Below are 16,473 nucleotides of genomic sequence, written 5' to 3'. Positions count from 1 at the left end.
TCTGCTGTCTCCTGTCTCTCCTTTGTGTGTGTGTGTGTGGTTTAAGTTACCTCGAAGAGAGCATATTTGGGGATGCACATACATGTGTTTTTATTAAGACATGTCACTTTCAGTGGAATCCTATCCATTACAAATTTTAAAATTATGATTAGTTTTAATTTTTTTTTTGAAAACCCGGACAGATTAAAATTACACCTTTCTCTGTCACCATAAAACTAAAGCTATTTAGTGGCTATCACACCCCCTTGGCTCTCTTTTTTTTTTTTTTTTTTTTTTGAATATAAATGAGTATGCTCATCCCATTCTATCACAACCCAGAGTTTTAGGGTGACTCTTGAAGATTTTGCTTTTTCTAAATGACTTTGATAAAAGACAATCTTTTCCTAGATAGCATTTATTGCTACCGACGTAACTCTCAACTTGTCTATTACTCAATATACTTTTTGATAAATTTTCTAGAAAGTTTTTCAGTGATACAGATACTTGTAATTGCCACTATTACCCATCTTTGTAGTTTTGCAGATTGTTCAGTTTTTATTTTCTCTTGATGATTTGCTTCCCCTAATAAGAGATACTTATTTTTAAACCATGTTGGCAGTTGAAACCTAATATGAAATGTGGACCCGACAGGATACTGGCCTTCTTGAGGCTTTCCTGCTAGGATTACTCATCAGTGATTTTTGGAATGCCTTTCACTGTTGCAGGCATTCCTCCTGCCTTACAACAGGCACCAGAGTATTAGGACAATGAGATTCATTGTCTGTGAAAAAAGGTCAGTGGTTGTTTTATTAGCTGATAAGATACTGGATTAAGATGACCATTTAAAAGTTAAATGCCAACAAACAAACAAACAAACAGAAAAGCTAAATGTCAAAGCCTGGAAGGCCTGCAGTACCTTTGTTCTAATCAACCTGTGATGCATGACCTCTCAATGATTTAATCTCCTTAAGGAACAGCAAAGTAGGGTAAAGAATGTGAATAAAGAATAAAGAATCCTACATGGGAATTCCCTGTCGTGGTGCAGCAGAAACAAATCCGATGAGGAACCATGAGGTTGTGGGTTCGATCCCTGGCCTCGCTCAGTGGGTTAAGGATCCTGTGTTGCTATGAGCTGTGGTATAGGTCGCAGATGTGGCTCGGATCTGGCGTTTCTGTGGCTGTGGCTGGCCGACTGGACCCCTAACCTGGGAACCTCCACATACCGTGGGTGCGGCCCTAATAAGACAAAAGACGAAAAAAAAAAAAAAAAGAATCCAACATGATGCCTGTCTTCTTAAAGTAATTTTTTGGATTTTTAAACACATTAAATGAACTTAGTGAGGTACACAAAATTTTAATGGTTTCTTTGGTTAATTTGAATATTCCTTTCAGTTGCTAGTGAGTAGTCTTCAATAATTTATTTATCTAGGCTTCTGTTTTCAATTTTCAATTGTGAAATTATATAATTATTGACTTACTGGTATAAAGAGTTGCTTCTTTTTCAAAGAGAGATGAAATTAAATAAATAACATTCCAATACTGACATCCCTTGACTTAAAGAAAGGCAAAGTTATCTAAAATAACTATCTGAAATTCTTGAAAGAAGACACTGTTTTCAATTCACTATATTTCTTGTCTTAAAATAATCAGCAGTCACATTCTGGCCATGTGTATGATCTAAATATTTTTTTATTTTCTTTCTGGGCATTTGTCATAATTCTGTTCAGGGGTGTAAGTATGCCATCTCTTAGGTAATTACTTTCATAAATTTCTCATTCCATGTTAAGAAGAACTCAGTTTTTCCTTGCAATAATTTTATGAATAATGACCAGTATCCTATTTCATGACACAAAAGCCCATTGGCCCAGTTAGTGTCTTAATCTCTATATAGGAAGAAGGTCCTATAGGAGAAACACTAGTGAGTAGTGTGCTCACTCAAAAAGTGAAACATGAGCTAATATTAAGTGTGTGGTTTTAAATCATTCTGGGGATCGCCAAAGTAATAAAGCCTGCATTGTCCTGGCTACTAACTTTGTGGAATATGTCAGTGAGATGGGGCCAAGTGCCATGTCCTTCTTTTCCACCTTGTGTTGGAAAGGAAACAAGAATGATCACTCATTTGCAGACAACCCTAGCAGTGGGACCTGGTAGAGTTTCTAGAGACTGTCATAGGAGATATATTCACTCTCACTGAGATGGCAGAGAATATGGAGCCTGTAATGAAGGTAGCAGCATACCCAAAAGACATCCTTGAGGAAGATGTCAAAACTTCTGTCTAGATCCTAGTTCTCTGCTGTGCTAAACTTTGTCTATAACCTGAGAGGAGTCACTACAATCTCTGTGGACCACAGCTTCCTTGTCTTTATAACCTCTTAGTTATTTAAACTTTCAAAGGAATAAATTTGTACACAAAAGTTGATTTGTAGGAGCTAACCGAGGAACCTCCCTGCTGAAAGTCTATGGAAAAATGCAGAGTTCCAAATAAATAATCACAAGATTTCTTTTAGAATCCAAATAGACATAGCCTGTGAAAGGCTAGACTTATGACTGGTTTATTAACTGGGAAATTCTGGACTTAAAGTGTGACTAGCCCTTTTCTGTGTTAATGAATCACAGACCCCAGAGGGAATAAATGAAGAACAAAAGATGCAGGAGCTGACTGCAATGGAAGAGTCCCGGATAGCAATTCTGAACAACCTCGAGGAACTTGAACAAAAAATCAAAGATATAAATGACCAGATGGAGGAATCTTCCAGAGAGGTATATACCACGAGTTCACTTGTTACCGTCTCCCTTTCTTTCTTTCCTCTGGCTTAAATATATCCATGCCTAGTAGGACACAGACCTTTGGAAGCAGAAGACATAGAGGTCAGCATGGGCAGATGTTTGTTCAGAGGGTTCCTGTTTGGGTAAACATGCTTTTTTTTACATTTCTTTTTTTATTCTTCCTATTTTTTTAAATCCAATGAGGTAAACATATGAAGCCGTTTTTTAATGTACATTATATGTAATTGACTTTGTCTTAGCTAGTGTATGCTTTCTGACCAGCTCTAAGATCTGTCAGCTGAAGTACCATGTAGTAGATGTTTAAGTTCAAATCCAACAAACATTTTCTGAGCATGTTAAGTATGAGTTGGTTTTCATCTTGGCACTATAGGGGGATTGACATATGAATCAAACACAAACCTCACTTTCGAGAGGTTTGCAAACCAGGTATCTGTAGAGAGACAGATATCTACAACTATAATTCAAGAAAGAGGCTATTTTTCAATACCTCCATGGAGTAAGAAGGAGCAGCTAATTCTGCCTAGGAAGGATCTGTGCATCTGTACTCACAGATGATGCAGATAGTCTATGTGTGGAGGGGACTGCTCACCTGTCATCTTACGCACAGACCCTGGAAGCCCCTCCTGCTGGCGTTGCTAGGAATGCAGCACTTGCACGCTGGGCTGAGGGTAATTTTCACTTCCCGTGCTCTAGGGACAGACAAAGACGTGGCTGCTTCCAAGATGGTTCACGCTCAAGCCTGACCTAAGCGAATAGGCAGAATATCCCTGAGAAGTAAGCGGAAAAGGGGTCATCATAGAAAAATGAAATGAGAAGACAACTAGTTTTCTTAGCAAGTATATTCTGGCCTCCCACTTTCTCATACAGGACTCCTGAGTCTCACATGCACTCTCTGAAGTGTTTTCTGGGCTCCACAATTTGGCTGATACCAGTAGTACTTTTTGCAGTTTGTAGCTGTTAAAAGTACACCTCTGATGTGGGCAGCTGAGACTTTCCCTGAAGGTGAAACTCCTCTGAGCTTTGTTTTGTATCCTCAGTTGGACATGGAATGTGCTCTCTTGGATGGAGAACAGAAATCGGAAACAACCGAACTAATGAAAGAGAAGGAGATTTTGGATCATCTAAACAGGAAAATAGCCGAACTGGAAAAGAACATTGTTGGTGAAAAAACCAAGGTAAAAGAAATTATATTAGATGCCAATTTTACAGGCAAAATGGTGCTCCCATTCGATTGAATTTAAACGTTGTATAAATTACCATGGTTTTGGATTTGTGTGTCATATTCCTGGTGACAGTGGCACTAGAAAAAAGTCTTGAGATGAGGTAAGTTGCCTAAACTAAGAACTGTCAGGTATAGAGCAGCTGATGCTGAGATAATAGAGCCTGTTTAAAATTTAGAGCTGATGTTCATGGCAGCTTATCCTGCTTGAGATGAGTGAATTGCTTTTTTTTTTTTTTTTTTTTCTTGTCAGTCTCTCTGCTTTTCTGATTACACTTCGTTTTTAAAGAATCATTTTAGTGCTTTGGTACTTCTTTACCAGTGGTGCCCTGTAAGGCTGGCTTAAGCGTATTCATATACAGTAGCTGCATTTCTTTGCGTTTTGCTATTTATTAAAAAGACAAATGGGAACCATTCATCTCATCTGTCTCGCCTTGCCATTGGCTTCAATGCAAGTGCACTGCTCTTTGAAAAATGCATTGCCGTTTTCAGGGGATCCTCACATGCTGCCAAGTGAAAACTATCTGAAACATAGGTGATGCTTATTTTGGAAAAAAATCTTAACACATTTCAGGCCATAACCTGAATATTGGCTGGTACCTCCAAGGCAAAATATGAAAAATTACTAGAAGGTTTTAGAATTCGGGGTGTTGGGTTTTTTGTTTTTCTGTTTGTTTGCTTATTTTCTCTGAAAAATATTTCACTTATCCTCTTCTTACATTCTGAGTTAGTTACAGCTGAACTAAGCATAAATTAAAAATTCAAATTCCAGTTTGGGCGAGAAAAAGCAAATGAGTTTTAACGCAGTATTCCTTGTTCACCAGGTTCTCCACTAAGCTGAGAAAAAAATTTTTTTTTTTAAATTTCGGTTTGAATATATTCTAGCAGTAATATGTGGAAAGGATTCCTTCAAAATATGGCTTCCTTTTTAGGCCTCTCTTAGCTTAAAACCTGCAAATAAGGGCATTTGACCTTGGTGCCAGAGAATGAACTCAAAAAGATATTGTCAGAAATTGAAGTCAGATTAAAAGCTTTACATCAATTTCTTGGTTGCCTGCTTATCAAAGTTAAACTGCACATCTTTTTCATATTAGATTTTATGTATGTTTCTTCTTACTCCAGACTTTGAAATAGTAAAGAATCCATTTGGGTAGCAGGTATATTTTTCTTTAAAAGCTCAGAACCATGCCAAAGGAGTGATTGTCTAGTTCTGCCGTACAAGAGGATGATGGTTTTCAAAGATTCTGCACTGATAGAGCAAGAAGCTTTCACTGGAGACATCAGATGTCTTTGTTGTGGTGCTTACTAGTATTCTACTATTTATGTCATACTGGAAAGCTTGTGGGACATAGGACTGGGGTGTCAGGTTCCCTCTGAACCTGTCTGCCTTCCCCATGCATGTAGTTATTTATCTTTGTGTAGCTCACATATGACATGGCCTATAAATTCTATTTGTCTCTATCTCATTAGCATGAGATTCTACACAAAAGTGGGGCCAGTTGATCGATGTTAAATCTCACTGCACAGAGGCAGTTGTGTTGTATTCTCCAGGCCTAAGGTAGAGGCGGAACTCCAGGAACATGGGTGGAAACAAGCAAGGAGGCCACCTCTGTCCTTCCTATTATTGTTTTGGTGGCTTGATAGAGGCTGTGCATAAGAGAGGGATGAGTAGGGGCCCGAAGTATAGAAGCAGCTCATGCAGCTGTTAGGGGATTAGTTGGTCTCGGAAGGTAGGATTATTGTCTGTCATCACATGGTGTGAAAAATGGCAGACTGGCTTTGGGTGAGGAATTCCATAGGAGAATGAGGGAAGCGAAAACAGACTGGGCTAGATGTTACTGCATATTCTTGACAATCAGACTCACCTAGAGACTCAGTACTGCTTGGCAGCATCACTCTGTTTCTCAAATAAAGTTATTGTACCACTTCACAGCATGACTATTTCATACCTTCACTCTGTTCAGACGTCTGGTCCACTTTCTTCCCCTTGGCTCTGAGATGATTTCACCACCTACTTCACTGAGAAATTAGAGCATTCATTCTCACAACCAAGAAAGGCTCTCTTCCCCTCAAAGACCAGTCCCTTTGGATGTGTCAGGGTGCCATCCCACCATCTCCCAGCTCTTTACTGGACCTGTACTGTCAGCACGCCAACAATACTATTTTAAAAAATTATAAAATTCCTTGGAGTTCCCTGGTGGCTCCATGGGTTGAAGGTCCAGCATTGTCACTGCCGTGGCTCTGGTTACTGCTGTGGCAACGCTTCAATCCCTGGCCCGGGAACTTTCGTGTGCTGCAGACACAGCCCCAAAGATAAATGAAATGAAATGAAGTGAAGCAAAACGGAATTCAGAGTTCCCACTGTGGAGCAGCAGGTTAAGTATCCGGTATGGTCTCTAAGGTGCAGGTTCAATCCCTGGCCTGGGAACATCCATATGCTGCAGGTGTGGCCCAAAATAAATAAATAAATAAAATGAAATTCCTTCCAGCAATTACCCTAGCTAGATTTTCTTCAGCCTCACTAAGCTTTTCAGATTTTTCAGTACACTGTGCATCCTCTTCCTCAGTTAGCCACGCCTCCCATTCTGGTCCCACTACTCCATCTGATTTGCTCCTGTAAAGACTATGAAAGGCCTTGGTGCTGCCTACCCCACTCACTAGATGCTTTCCAGTTGTCTTATGATCAGACTCCCGAGCAGCATTCTAGATAAGAGACAACTCTTTGGCCTGGCACTTCCCCTCCCCTGCCCCTTTGCCCCTGTGTCCCACACCCTTCTGATTTTCCTTCTCTTTCCTACTCCTCTCTGACATTTCTATCCGAGTTCCCTTTGCTTCTTTCTGTGCCATTATCCAGCCGGTTCTTGGAGTGTTTGCCTCTGTTCTGAACTCTCTTCTTCATGTTTTCTTTCTTTCTATTTTTTTTCTTTTTTTTTTACCAAGTTCAAACTTTCCCAAAAGTCCACAGAAAAATTCTGCTTGCTCTCATTGGTCTGCATTGATGTATGCCTTGAATCATTCACTCTTTTTTTTTTAATTGAAATATAATTGACACATAACATTATATTAGTTTCAGGCATGTAATGTTATGATATGATATTTGTATACATTGTGAAAGGATCACGGCGCTAAGTCTAGTTAACATCCGTCAGCACTTGTTGGGAACTCTCTTCTCACACTCTTTTATAGCCATGGCTTCATACTCAAAGCCACATACTTGCTGGTGACTGTCTTTAGCCCACAGCCCTTTTCTGAACTTCTGACTCATATCCTGTAGCCTACCTGACATCTGCATTGAGATAATTCACAGGCATTTCCAACCCAACATTCGGTAACTGAACTCTTGATCTCATCCTTCCCTTTGCCTTCCACACACCTCCTCCGCCTCTGATCCTATCTTCCTCTAGTTTTCCCACCAGGAAATGGAATCTCTACCAAAAAGAAACCTGGAAGGAGATCTTGGCACTTCTTTCTCCATCCGCCTCACTTCTAATTGAGTACCAGAATATTTCTCAATTACTTCAACTTCTCCGCACCTCCCCTGATAGTGTTCTCTCCAAAATCATCAAAATCTCTTCCTGAGTTTCATTTCCATTTGCTTCCCTTCAGCCCATTTTCTTTACAGTAGCCAGAGTGACTTTTTACAAATATAAATTAGGTCACATCAATCTGGTTTATGTTCCCCTGTATTTTATGCAAATCTAAATTCCTTAACTGTCATAAGCCTTTCTGTCACCACTCTCCCCTCTTCACACCACTCTCATGGTGGCTTTCTTTCCAGTTGTTTAAAGATCCATCCTACCCTCTTCCCTGTCCAGGTCCCTTGCAGACCAGCATGCCCGGCCTAGAAGTCCCTTCTCCATATTCATGCCTTGTTGGTTCTGTCTTTCAGGGCTTGAGTTCAGTGTTTTTCAGTAGAGCCCTACCAGCCCTTCCCAGTTCAGATTCTCATTGTTGTTCTATCAGTCCTTTTACAAACCACATTTTATTATTTATATTTGTTTTGGGCTTGTTAGATATTGATTTCCCTCTTTAACCTATAAAATAGAGGCAGGCACTCTTATCCACTATTTATCCAGCTTGTAATACGTGCCAGGATACCGCCCAGGATTATTTGGGAATATTGTCCTTGGATCTCCCATGAACAGCAAGTCCCGGCTCGGCCTGAACAGAAACCCTGAGCCAAACACCTGCCTGCGAGCCACGTTCAGCCAAGTTTCAGGACAGCTGGGATGTTCTGCCCAAACGCTCATGCCAGGGGTCTTGTAATCATGCTGCCTATCGAGCCCGAGCGTAAGACAGTAGAAGGAAGTGGCCTTTGGCCTTTTGGATCTCGTTTCCTTTTCCATACACCTGTCACTGCTGTCAGATATAAACTGTGGCATGAGAAAACCAAAACCTGAAAAGATATCCCTGTTGGGCATCGTCCAGTTCAGATGTCGATAGCACATCCTGTAAGCCTGGCCCTCAGTTTTTGGAGACAAGGCCTAGAGCCATAGGAAGAAGGCTTAATAACACCTCTGAGTTCAAATCCTGGTGGGAGATTATTGACATTGTTTCCTTGGCTCTTCAGATCCATCTATAGCATTAATTATTTTAGCTGATTTGGGAAAAATCATTCTATTTTACATATTTAGTATAAATTAATATATTTCCTAGGTGACCACTATTTGTTATATGCTGCCATATAAAATATAAATTATATACAACATAAGATGTAAATGATGTATATCATTTTGCATTTGTTGAACATTTTTGCAGTGGCTCCCTGAGCTGACCTTTCCCTGCCCTTATGGGTACCACTGTCAGGAGCATCAGTGTGCCTGACTCCATGTGCCTCTGAGCTAAATGGCACCTTCCTATTGTATTCTAAGACAGGAGCCATATCACAAATAGAGTCTTTATTAACTTGGATAAGCCCTGAACAAATATAAGTGTCAGACTCGAACATAAACCCAAAGGGGATATTTATTTGAAGTAGTGAGCAAAGAGCCATAATATTTTCTTAGGGCAAGGGAAAGGGAGAGACTTGTTAATGTCTATGCCAGGAAACTGATTTAATCGATGGGATTGGTGACTAGGATGGGGAAGCCACCAGAACCATGAAGCTCAGTTTGGGCAAAGGCTGGAACTGGCTTCCCTTCCCCTCCATGTCCCCTGTTCAAGGCAAAGCCTGATTTGTGGCAACTGCTGAGAAGTATGGATGTATTTCTGCTTTTTTTCTTTTTGTATGTTAGTTTTCCTTCTGTCTTTGTCTATTTTAGAACAAAAAATAGTTTTTCAATTTTATTTTGGAATCATCTGTCTCATCTCTGCTCCTTAGCATACAACAATCAAAAGTTAGTTGTACCAAAAGAATAACGTGGCAGGTTTTGGTTAGATTTAAGTCAAAGGCATGCATCAATAAGGAATCATCGGATTTGAATACTCCAGAAATTTCTCCAAGCCATCTGATGAGGACAATTGCCTTACCTTACTTTGGAAGATCCTGTCATACATTTGAATTAAACTCAAAGAGTTTTTCAAAATAAGCCTTAATTTGAAAAAAAAACTGTTCTGTGTTCAAAACTAAAGCAATTTTGATAGAACTTTCAAGAAACAGAAATAAAGGAAACAAAGCAGTTTGTGAAATGTGGTCCTAAACAAGTCACAGTAAAAAATAAATGTATACTTACCCCCCCCAAAAAAATTTTAGTTGTACTGAAATTAAGTAAAAAGGTTAAGGAACAGCTCTGCTTACATAGTCTTGTTAGAGAGTTTTTTCATTACCTAAATGGTAATCACCAAGCTCAAACCATCCTTTTGTTTAAGGATCTGTATTCACACAGAGAGACTATGATATTTTGTAGCCATCCTGGCCTGCACACTTTTGTAGCTAAACACACTTAAAGGTGTGACCTGAAGCTTCAGTCCCTCTATTCCATACACTACATTCTTTAGTGAAATCTTAAATTATTAGACTAATCTTTCTATAACAGGCACATATTCTTGTATCTTAAATGGTTAAATTGTATTCTCTGTTATTGTCTTGCCAAAGTACCTGTTACTTCCTCCCCATCCTTCCTCCAGAGCCAGGGGAAGGCAGAGAGCCTGCCCAGAATTCCTCAGCAAAGTGCTAATGCCTCTTGAGTGCAGAGCCTTTGCCAAATCACAGGCAGTGTGCAGAAGGGACCCACCCCTTCCCGTGCCTCTTTCTTACATTTCAAAGTTACCTCCCTGGTTTGAGGAAGTGGAAGTATAGCATGGGATTTAGGGATTAAATCAACAGGATTCCAGATTAGGGTTTTTTTTTTTTTTTTGGTCTTTTCTGTCTTTTCTAGGGCTGCACCAGTGCCATATGGAGGTTCCCAGGCTAGGGGTTTAATCAGAGCTGTAGCCGCCGGCCTACGCCAGAGCCACAGCAACGCGGGATCCGAGCCGCGTCTGCGACCTACACCACAGCTCACAGCAATGCCAGATCCTTAACCCACTGAGCAAGGCCAGGGATTGAATCCGAAACCTCATGATTCCTAGTCGGATTCGTTAACCACTGAGCCATGACAGGAACTCTTCTGGTAGCTGTTTGATTGCAGGAATTGAATTCTGATTTTCCAATGTTTTCTACACTATAAACAACCATCGCTTGTGTAATTAACATGTCAGAGCCAAAGGAAAAAAGCCCTAAGAAAGAAACATAAGCATGTGCCTCTTTATAGGCAGGCAGAGAATGGGTTCTCAACAGTTACCATCTATGGACACAGGTCCATAATCTTTCCTCTGTAATTCTGAAAAATTTCATGGGTGAAAAATTTTTTTTAATAAGATTGATACCAAAACTTAGTTGTTTGCAAAACCTAACTTGGACTGATATTCACACTCAATGTGAATATTCATAAGTAGCTGCAGAAATAGAAACATGTTTAATTACAGGGTACTGTCCCAGACCTCATTGGAAATGCCAGACGGTATGTTCTATATGAACTGTGTTACTTCTAACAAATGCAGAATGTTCTGAAATCTAGAACACATCTGGCCTTAAGAATTTCAGATAAGTGATTTGGGGTCTAAAATAGTTGCCTAATCTTGAGCCTCTGAGGATGCTTCCCCCCCAGACCACCCCACAGGGTTTAGGAACTGGAAGGAAAGGGATTCTCAGGGTATATAGAGAGAACTTTGGCTGGACTGCCCTTAAAAATGATGGCTTAAGTATTCTGAATTTGAACATATCACTGCATCAATTCCAAATCCCACCCAGTGTTTGAATAAACATGGCCTAAGTACCTTGTGTGTAGTGGGTTCTGTGCTAAACAGTTTGGAAATTATAAAGATGAATCTTAATTTTTATTATTTATTTATTTATTTATTTATTTATTTATTATTTTGTTTTCTAGGGCCACACCCACAGCATGTGGAAGTTCCCAGGCTAGGGATTGAATTGGAGCTACAGCTGCCAGCCTACGACACAGCCACAGCAAAGTGGGATCCAAGTCATGTCTGCAACCTACACCACAGCTCATGGCAACACCAGATCCCTAACCCACTGAGCAAGGCCAGGAATTGAACCCGCATCCTCATGGTCCTAGTTGGGTTCGTTAACCACTGAGCCACGAAGGGAACTCCATGAGTCCTAATTTTTAAGAAAAACTTTATCAAGCTAATAGGGCTGCCAGATTTAAGGAAAAATGTATAGGATGCTTGGGTAAATTTAAATTTAAAATAAAGAGAATGGATTTCCTGTTGTGCTCAGCAGTTTAAGAACCCAACTAGTATGCACCCCTGAGGATGCAGGCTTGATCCCTGGCCTCACTCTGGCTTAAGGATCCAGCATTGCTGTGGCTGTGGCATAGGCCAGCAGCTGCAGATCAGATTTGACCCCTAGTCTGGGAATTTCCATATGTTGCAGGTGAGGCCCTAAAAAGAAGAAAGAGAGAGAATAACTTTTTGGTGTAATTAGGTCCCATGCATTATTTGGGACATACTTACATTTCAAACATCACCTGTTGTTCATCTTAAATTCAAATTTAACTGGATGTCTTCTATTTTATCTGGCAACCCTCCAAGCTAATGAAGTAGGCATCTCTTCAGGGTAACCTTGAACCATCTGCTTACCGAATATTAGATTTGGTAAAATTATTTTTTATTGGTATTCAAAAATTGTCTGTGTAGTTTTGGAATTCAAAGAGCACCAGTGAGTTAAAATTCAGTTCCCTCCTCTTGAATACAACTTGGAGAAAATTTATTATTGTCTCAACCACAGATCTAGCAAAGTAAGTGGTCCAGTGACAAGCCTTGGATTATTAATTTTCTTTGAGATTATTGGCAACTCTTGTGTGCCCATTCAAATTATTTAGGGTAACTTTTTAACCAGTCCTGATCATTTGTGTGTGATTAGAAGAAAGTCATTTTACATCTGAACCTGAAATGAGCACCTACTGGGTATTGGAGTCTCAGAGTTCTTTTTTCTTTTGGCTCACCTGAGGCATTTAATCTAACTTAAAATTTTCACATTTGGGATGTTACTTGTAACAGAGGTCTTTTATACTCTGAAGGAAAGAAAGGTGCTGAGGCCAAATGTCAGAACAAGTTTTGGTGGATCCTGTATTAATACCCTGTGTCCTCATTACAAAAATCAAATTGTAGTTACAGTTGCCTTTGCCTCTCACACCGCCCTGAGTGGCTGAATCAGTGATTCTTAACCTGGTACATATGGACAAAACCTGGAGAGATTTTTAAAATGCTCATTCCCGTGGAGTTCCTGTTGTGGGTCAGTGGAAACAAATCTGACTAGTATCCATGAGGACGCAGGTTCAATTCCTGGCCTCACTTAGTGGATTAAGGATCTGGTATTGCCATGAGCTGTGGTGTAGGTTGCAGATGTGGCTTGGATCTGGCGTTGCTGTGGCCATGGCGTAGGCCAGAGACTGTAGCTCCGATTTAACCCCTAGCCCAGGAACTTCCATATGCCGGGTATGCAGCCCTAAGAAGAAAAAAAAGAAAAAGAAATTAATAAATAAACTGCTGTTCCCTAGCCTTACTCCCCTGGATTTTTAAGTGAGGCCCAGGAAATCATATATTTAAAAGCTCACCTAGCTTTTTCTAATGTGGTCAGGGCTGAAGAAGCACAGAGCTAACCAGACTGTTCTTCAGGAGGACAGTGATCAAGTTACCCCTTTTCTCTGTCTCTAGTTCCCTTATAAATATTTATTGATTGAGCAAATGAACAACTCACAATGGAAGCAGATGTAAACCTGATATTATATTCTGCTTTTTATTTTTATCTGCTGGTGAATAATTTACCTTTGGCCCTCCTATATGTATATATTTTATAAACATTAGTCTTAAATATGTGAAATAGGGAGAATCTGGCAATGAGTTTGTTACCGACCTGGATTTTGCCAGGACATCAAGAGAGGGCAGGTCAGTTTGAGAACAGAGGCAGCCGTGTCTCCAGGGAGGTCATGTTCTGGTCTTTGTTTTATAAATGTCCTTGTATACCTGGATCTTCCTGGAGCGCTCCGGATCCTTCTAATCTTATTTTTTCAACAAAGTTACATTTATTAAATATATTTAAAATGCATTTTAATTCATTTATTTCCTGAAGATTGATTTTTGTATCCTAAGAGAAAAATACTGTGCTCTCTCTCAATTTGATATTTGGAAAGTGTTGCTACGCCTATAGTAGTTCGAATAGGTGACTTGACCCATTTAAATCTGGGGAAGAGAATGACACTGAGTGGTAATATTTCACATGAAAAAAGCTAGAATCCCTGAACCCTGGAATGCCATCTAACATGTCCAAGTATTTTACCTTCGCTGTAGAAGGTGATACTTTCGGCTCTAATTAACTGCTTACCCAGAGCTAATTTTTCTTTGAAAACTTCCTGAGCAATAAATAGAAGAGAGGTCTATTCATTTCTTTCTGGCTCAGAGGTGGCCTACTTTTGGCTCTAGGAGGAGTGATATCACCTCTTGGTCCCCCCGTGATTTATGGCCCAGCCCATCTGACACTGGTCCTTCTTTCATCCTTCGCTTTACTTCCTTTGCCCTCGCTTTGGCCCCACGGAGCTCTCGCTCTGAGACCCAGGTCGTGGCCACAACATTACTGATAAACCACAGAGAAGCCACAGAAGGTCCCAATGGTGCCAGATTGCGTAATTCTTCTAACCAGCCCCTTGTATGGAATTGCGAAACATTTTGAGCACCTCAGAAGGAAGGCACTATGTAAACATAAGGTATTGTTTATTAGCTGTTTATTTGTGCTTACTGTTAACAATTTAAAAAATTGAGAGCATCAGAAAAATAGTTTGGCTGTATTTTCAGATTTGAGATCCGTGTTTTCAGCCAGGGCCTTTCCATATTATTAAATATCATTATCAGTGTTTTCTATCAAATACAACTGTACATTTTAGGGCTTCACACCTATGCTATTTAATTGGAATGAAGATTTTTGTTTAACTTTCTATTTGAAACTGGAATGACTGCAAAATCTAGCGATGCAGTACCTAGAAATAGAACTCTTTGGGGGTAAAATTCGTTTGGTATGTACTAAGGTAATCTTTGATCTGCGTGCACACGTGGAAATAACACGTTTTCTTAGCCAAAAGACAAATGTTCTGGTTTTATTAGGGGAGAAATCTATTAATTCAGGAGCTGAAGACTAAATCTAACTGGTACTGGTGCACTCAGTTTTGCTGTGAGGTAACACTTGGAAATCCTTTATTCTGTGAATGATGCTGTTGATTTCTTCACTCCTACACAACAGCTGTGCCCAGTGAGAACACGTCACATTAAAGGCAGAGGAAACTTTCTTGATCATCTGCTCAAGTTTAAGTTGTAGAATCATTTTTAGGTTGATATATGAAGGAGGATTCTCAGTTTTATGACTTCTAAATTTCATCCTTTTGCAAGAAAAATAGCACTTCTAAATAAAAATATGACTATCTAAAATGCCCTTGAAGTTTTAAAATGTAAGCCAGCAATGGAGAGCCAAGTGAACTGGTGTAGATACTGATGTCATAGTTTTAAACCGTATCAGCTTTTGTAAAGAATCTACATACGTGTTTACACAGGAAATCATGACCATTTAGATGAAGAAATGATAGTAATTATAAATGTATAGGACTGCTTCTAAGCTTCATCCTTTAAAAAAAAACTTGGGTGCTATGCTTAGAAGCCAGTTTTATTTCTACCAGATCAATAGTGAACACAAGGAAAGTCAGATGGTGGTATTTTGCTTATTGAGGGTCAGATGGTGGTGATGCTTCCATTCTATGAAAGGGCTTTAGTTTAAGGCTGAGAGTGTTACACAAGGAAAGAATTAGGTCTAAAATTTACTTCAAGCGTTCAGAGTATCATAAAGGGAGCATAAGATGGGAAAACTGACATTAAACAGGCTGAAGTTTTGTTTTGTTTTTTTCTCAATTTAAAAGGCAGCCTTGTAAGATGGTGTAATACTGTATTACAGTATTTGCCTGCTACGCCCTAGAAAACGTCCAGGGTCACTTTGGAGTGTATGACTTGGGAAGAATTTAGTGTTATCTTCTCCTTTCTCTTCTGTCTCGATTCCTGGGTGGTGTTCTTTCCTTTTCTTGTGTTTCAGTTATTTTTTGTCAGTCATTGTTACTTATCTCCACAGTAAATGTCACATTTTTTGGTGTATCTAAGCTGTCTCATATGCTTTCCTCCTGCTGGCATTGTTAGTCTTGCAAGTTTGCTAGCTTTCTCAGAGTCTGAAGAAAATGCTCTCCTTGGAAGCAGATTTTCTACCTGCTTAAGCTCTGACAGTTGCCAGATGTTTACTAGAACTGTTCCATACGACCAAGGTATTAATTTGTCTACTGAATGTGCCTGACTTGAGAACAAAAGTTCAATAATTTCCAAACCTTTCTTAACACATGCCTTCAGCACATGGGACTCTGACAGTGCTTGAGGTAAATGCCCGCTACCCTTTGTCTGGTTCTCTGCCAAGTGACTCTTTGCAGGGTTATCTTAGGAATTCTGTTGGCATTTCTTTTGTTCTTTGTTGACCATTGACCAACATTACTGTTGCTTCCCTGGCTTTTGTAACCTGGTGGCAGGAAGGAAGGGAGGAAGGACGGGGTTCTTGACAATACCCAATAGAGTAACTGGGTTTGGAGAATGCAGAAGCGGGACCCCTTGTCTTTACTTCCATTTATACCCCCTTAATTCTAATCACTAGCAAGATATATTTATACGTTCATAGGATACCTGCAGTTCATGTGTGTTTGCTTGTTTGTGTTATCCATGGGAAATGTTCACTAACGCCTGCTTGGGGTGTGAAGGTAATTTCTATTCTTCTATTTTCTGATTTCTGAACTTCAGGAGAAGGTAAAGCTTGATGCTGAAAGGGAAAAACTAGAGAGGCTTCAGGAGCTTTACTCCGAGCAGAAGACCCAGCTGGACAATTGTCCTGAGTCCATGAGGGAACAGTTACAACAACAACTGAAGAGGGTCAGTAGCAAACAGGAATGTGGTAGTTGTTTTTGTTTTGT

At 39.8% G+C, this 16,473-nt stretch overlaps 1 protein-coding gene across 50 annotated transcripts in view; it reads left to right on the top strand.

Annotated features, from left to right (window-relative positions):
- The window catches only part of PHLDB2 (pleckstrin homology like domain family B member 2), a 248,227-nt gene that overhangs the window by 184,968 nt on the left and 46,786 nt on the right, over nt 1-16,473 (top strand). For 31 of the 50 annotated variants that reach the window (XM_084991336.1, XM_084991332.1, XM_084991319.1 and 28 more), the window contains 3 exons: nt 2,596-2,739; nt 3,804-3,941; nt 16,304-16,432. In XM_084991336.1, the coding sequence (XP_084847462.1) occupies nt 2,596-2,739; nt 3,804-3,941; nt 16,304-16,432 (411 nt within the window). The remainder of the gene's footprint in view (nt 1-2,595; nt 2,740-3,803; nt 3,942-16,303; nt 16,433-16,473) is intronic. The other 19 variants (XM_084991344.1, XM_084991333.1, XM_084991331.1 and 16 more) reach the window with 1 other exon arrangement.

Source organism: Sus scrofa, chromosome 13 (genome assembly GCF_054392235.1).
Source record: "Sus scrofa isolate SSC_HxYL_T2T_F1_AM1 chromosome 13, Sscrofa_HxYL_maternal_Yorkshire_Landrace_v2.0, whole genome shotgun sequence".
Taxonomy (NCBI): domain Eukaryota; kingdom Metazoa; phylum Chordata; class Mammalia; order Artiodactyla; family Suidae; genus Sus; species Sus scrofa.
This window is presented reverse-complemented; position numbering and strand designations above follow the sequence as displayed.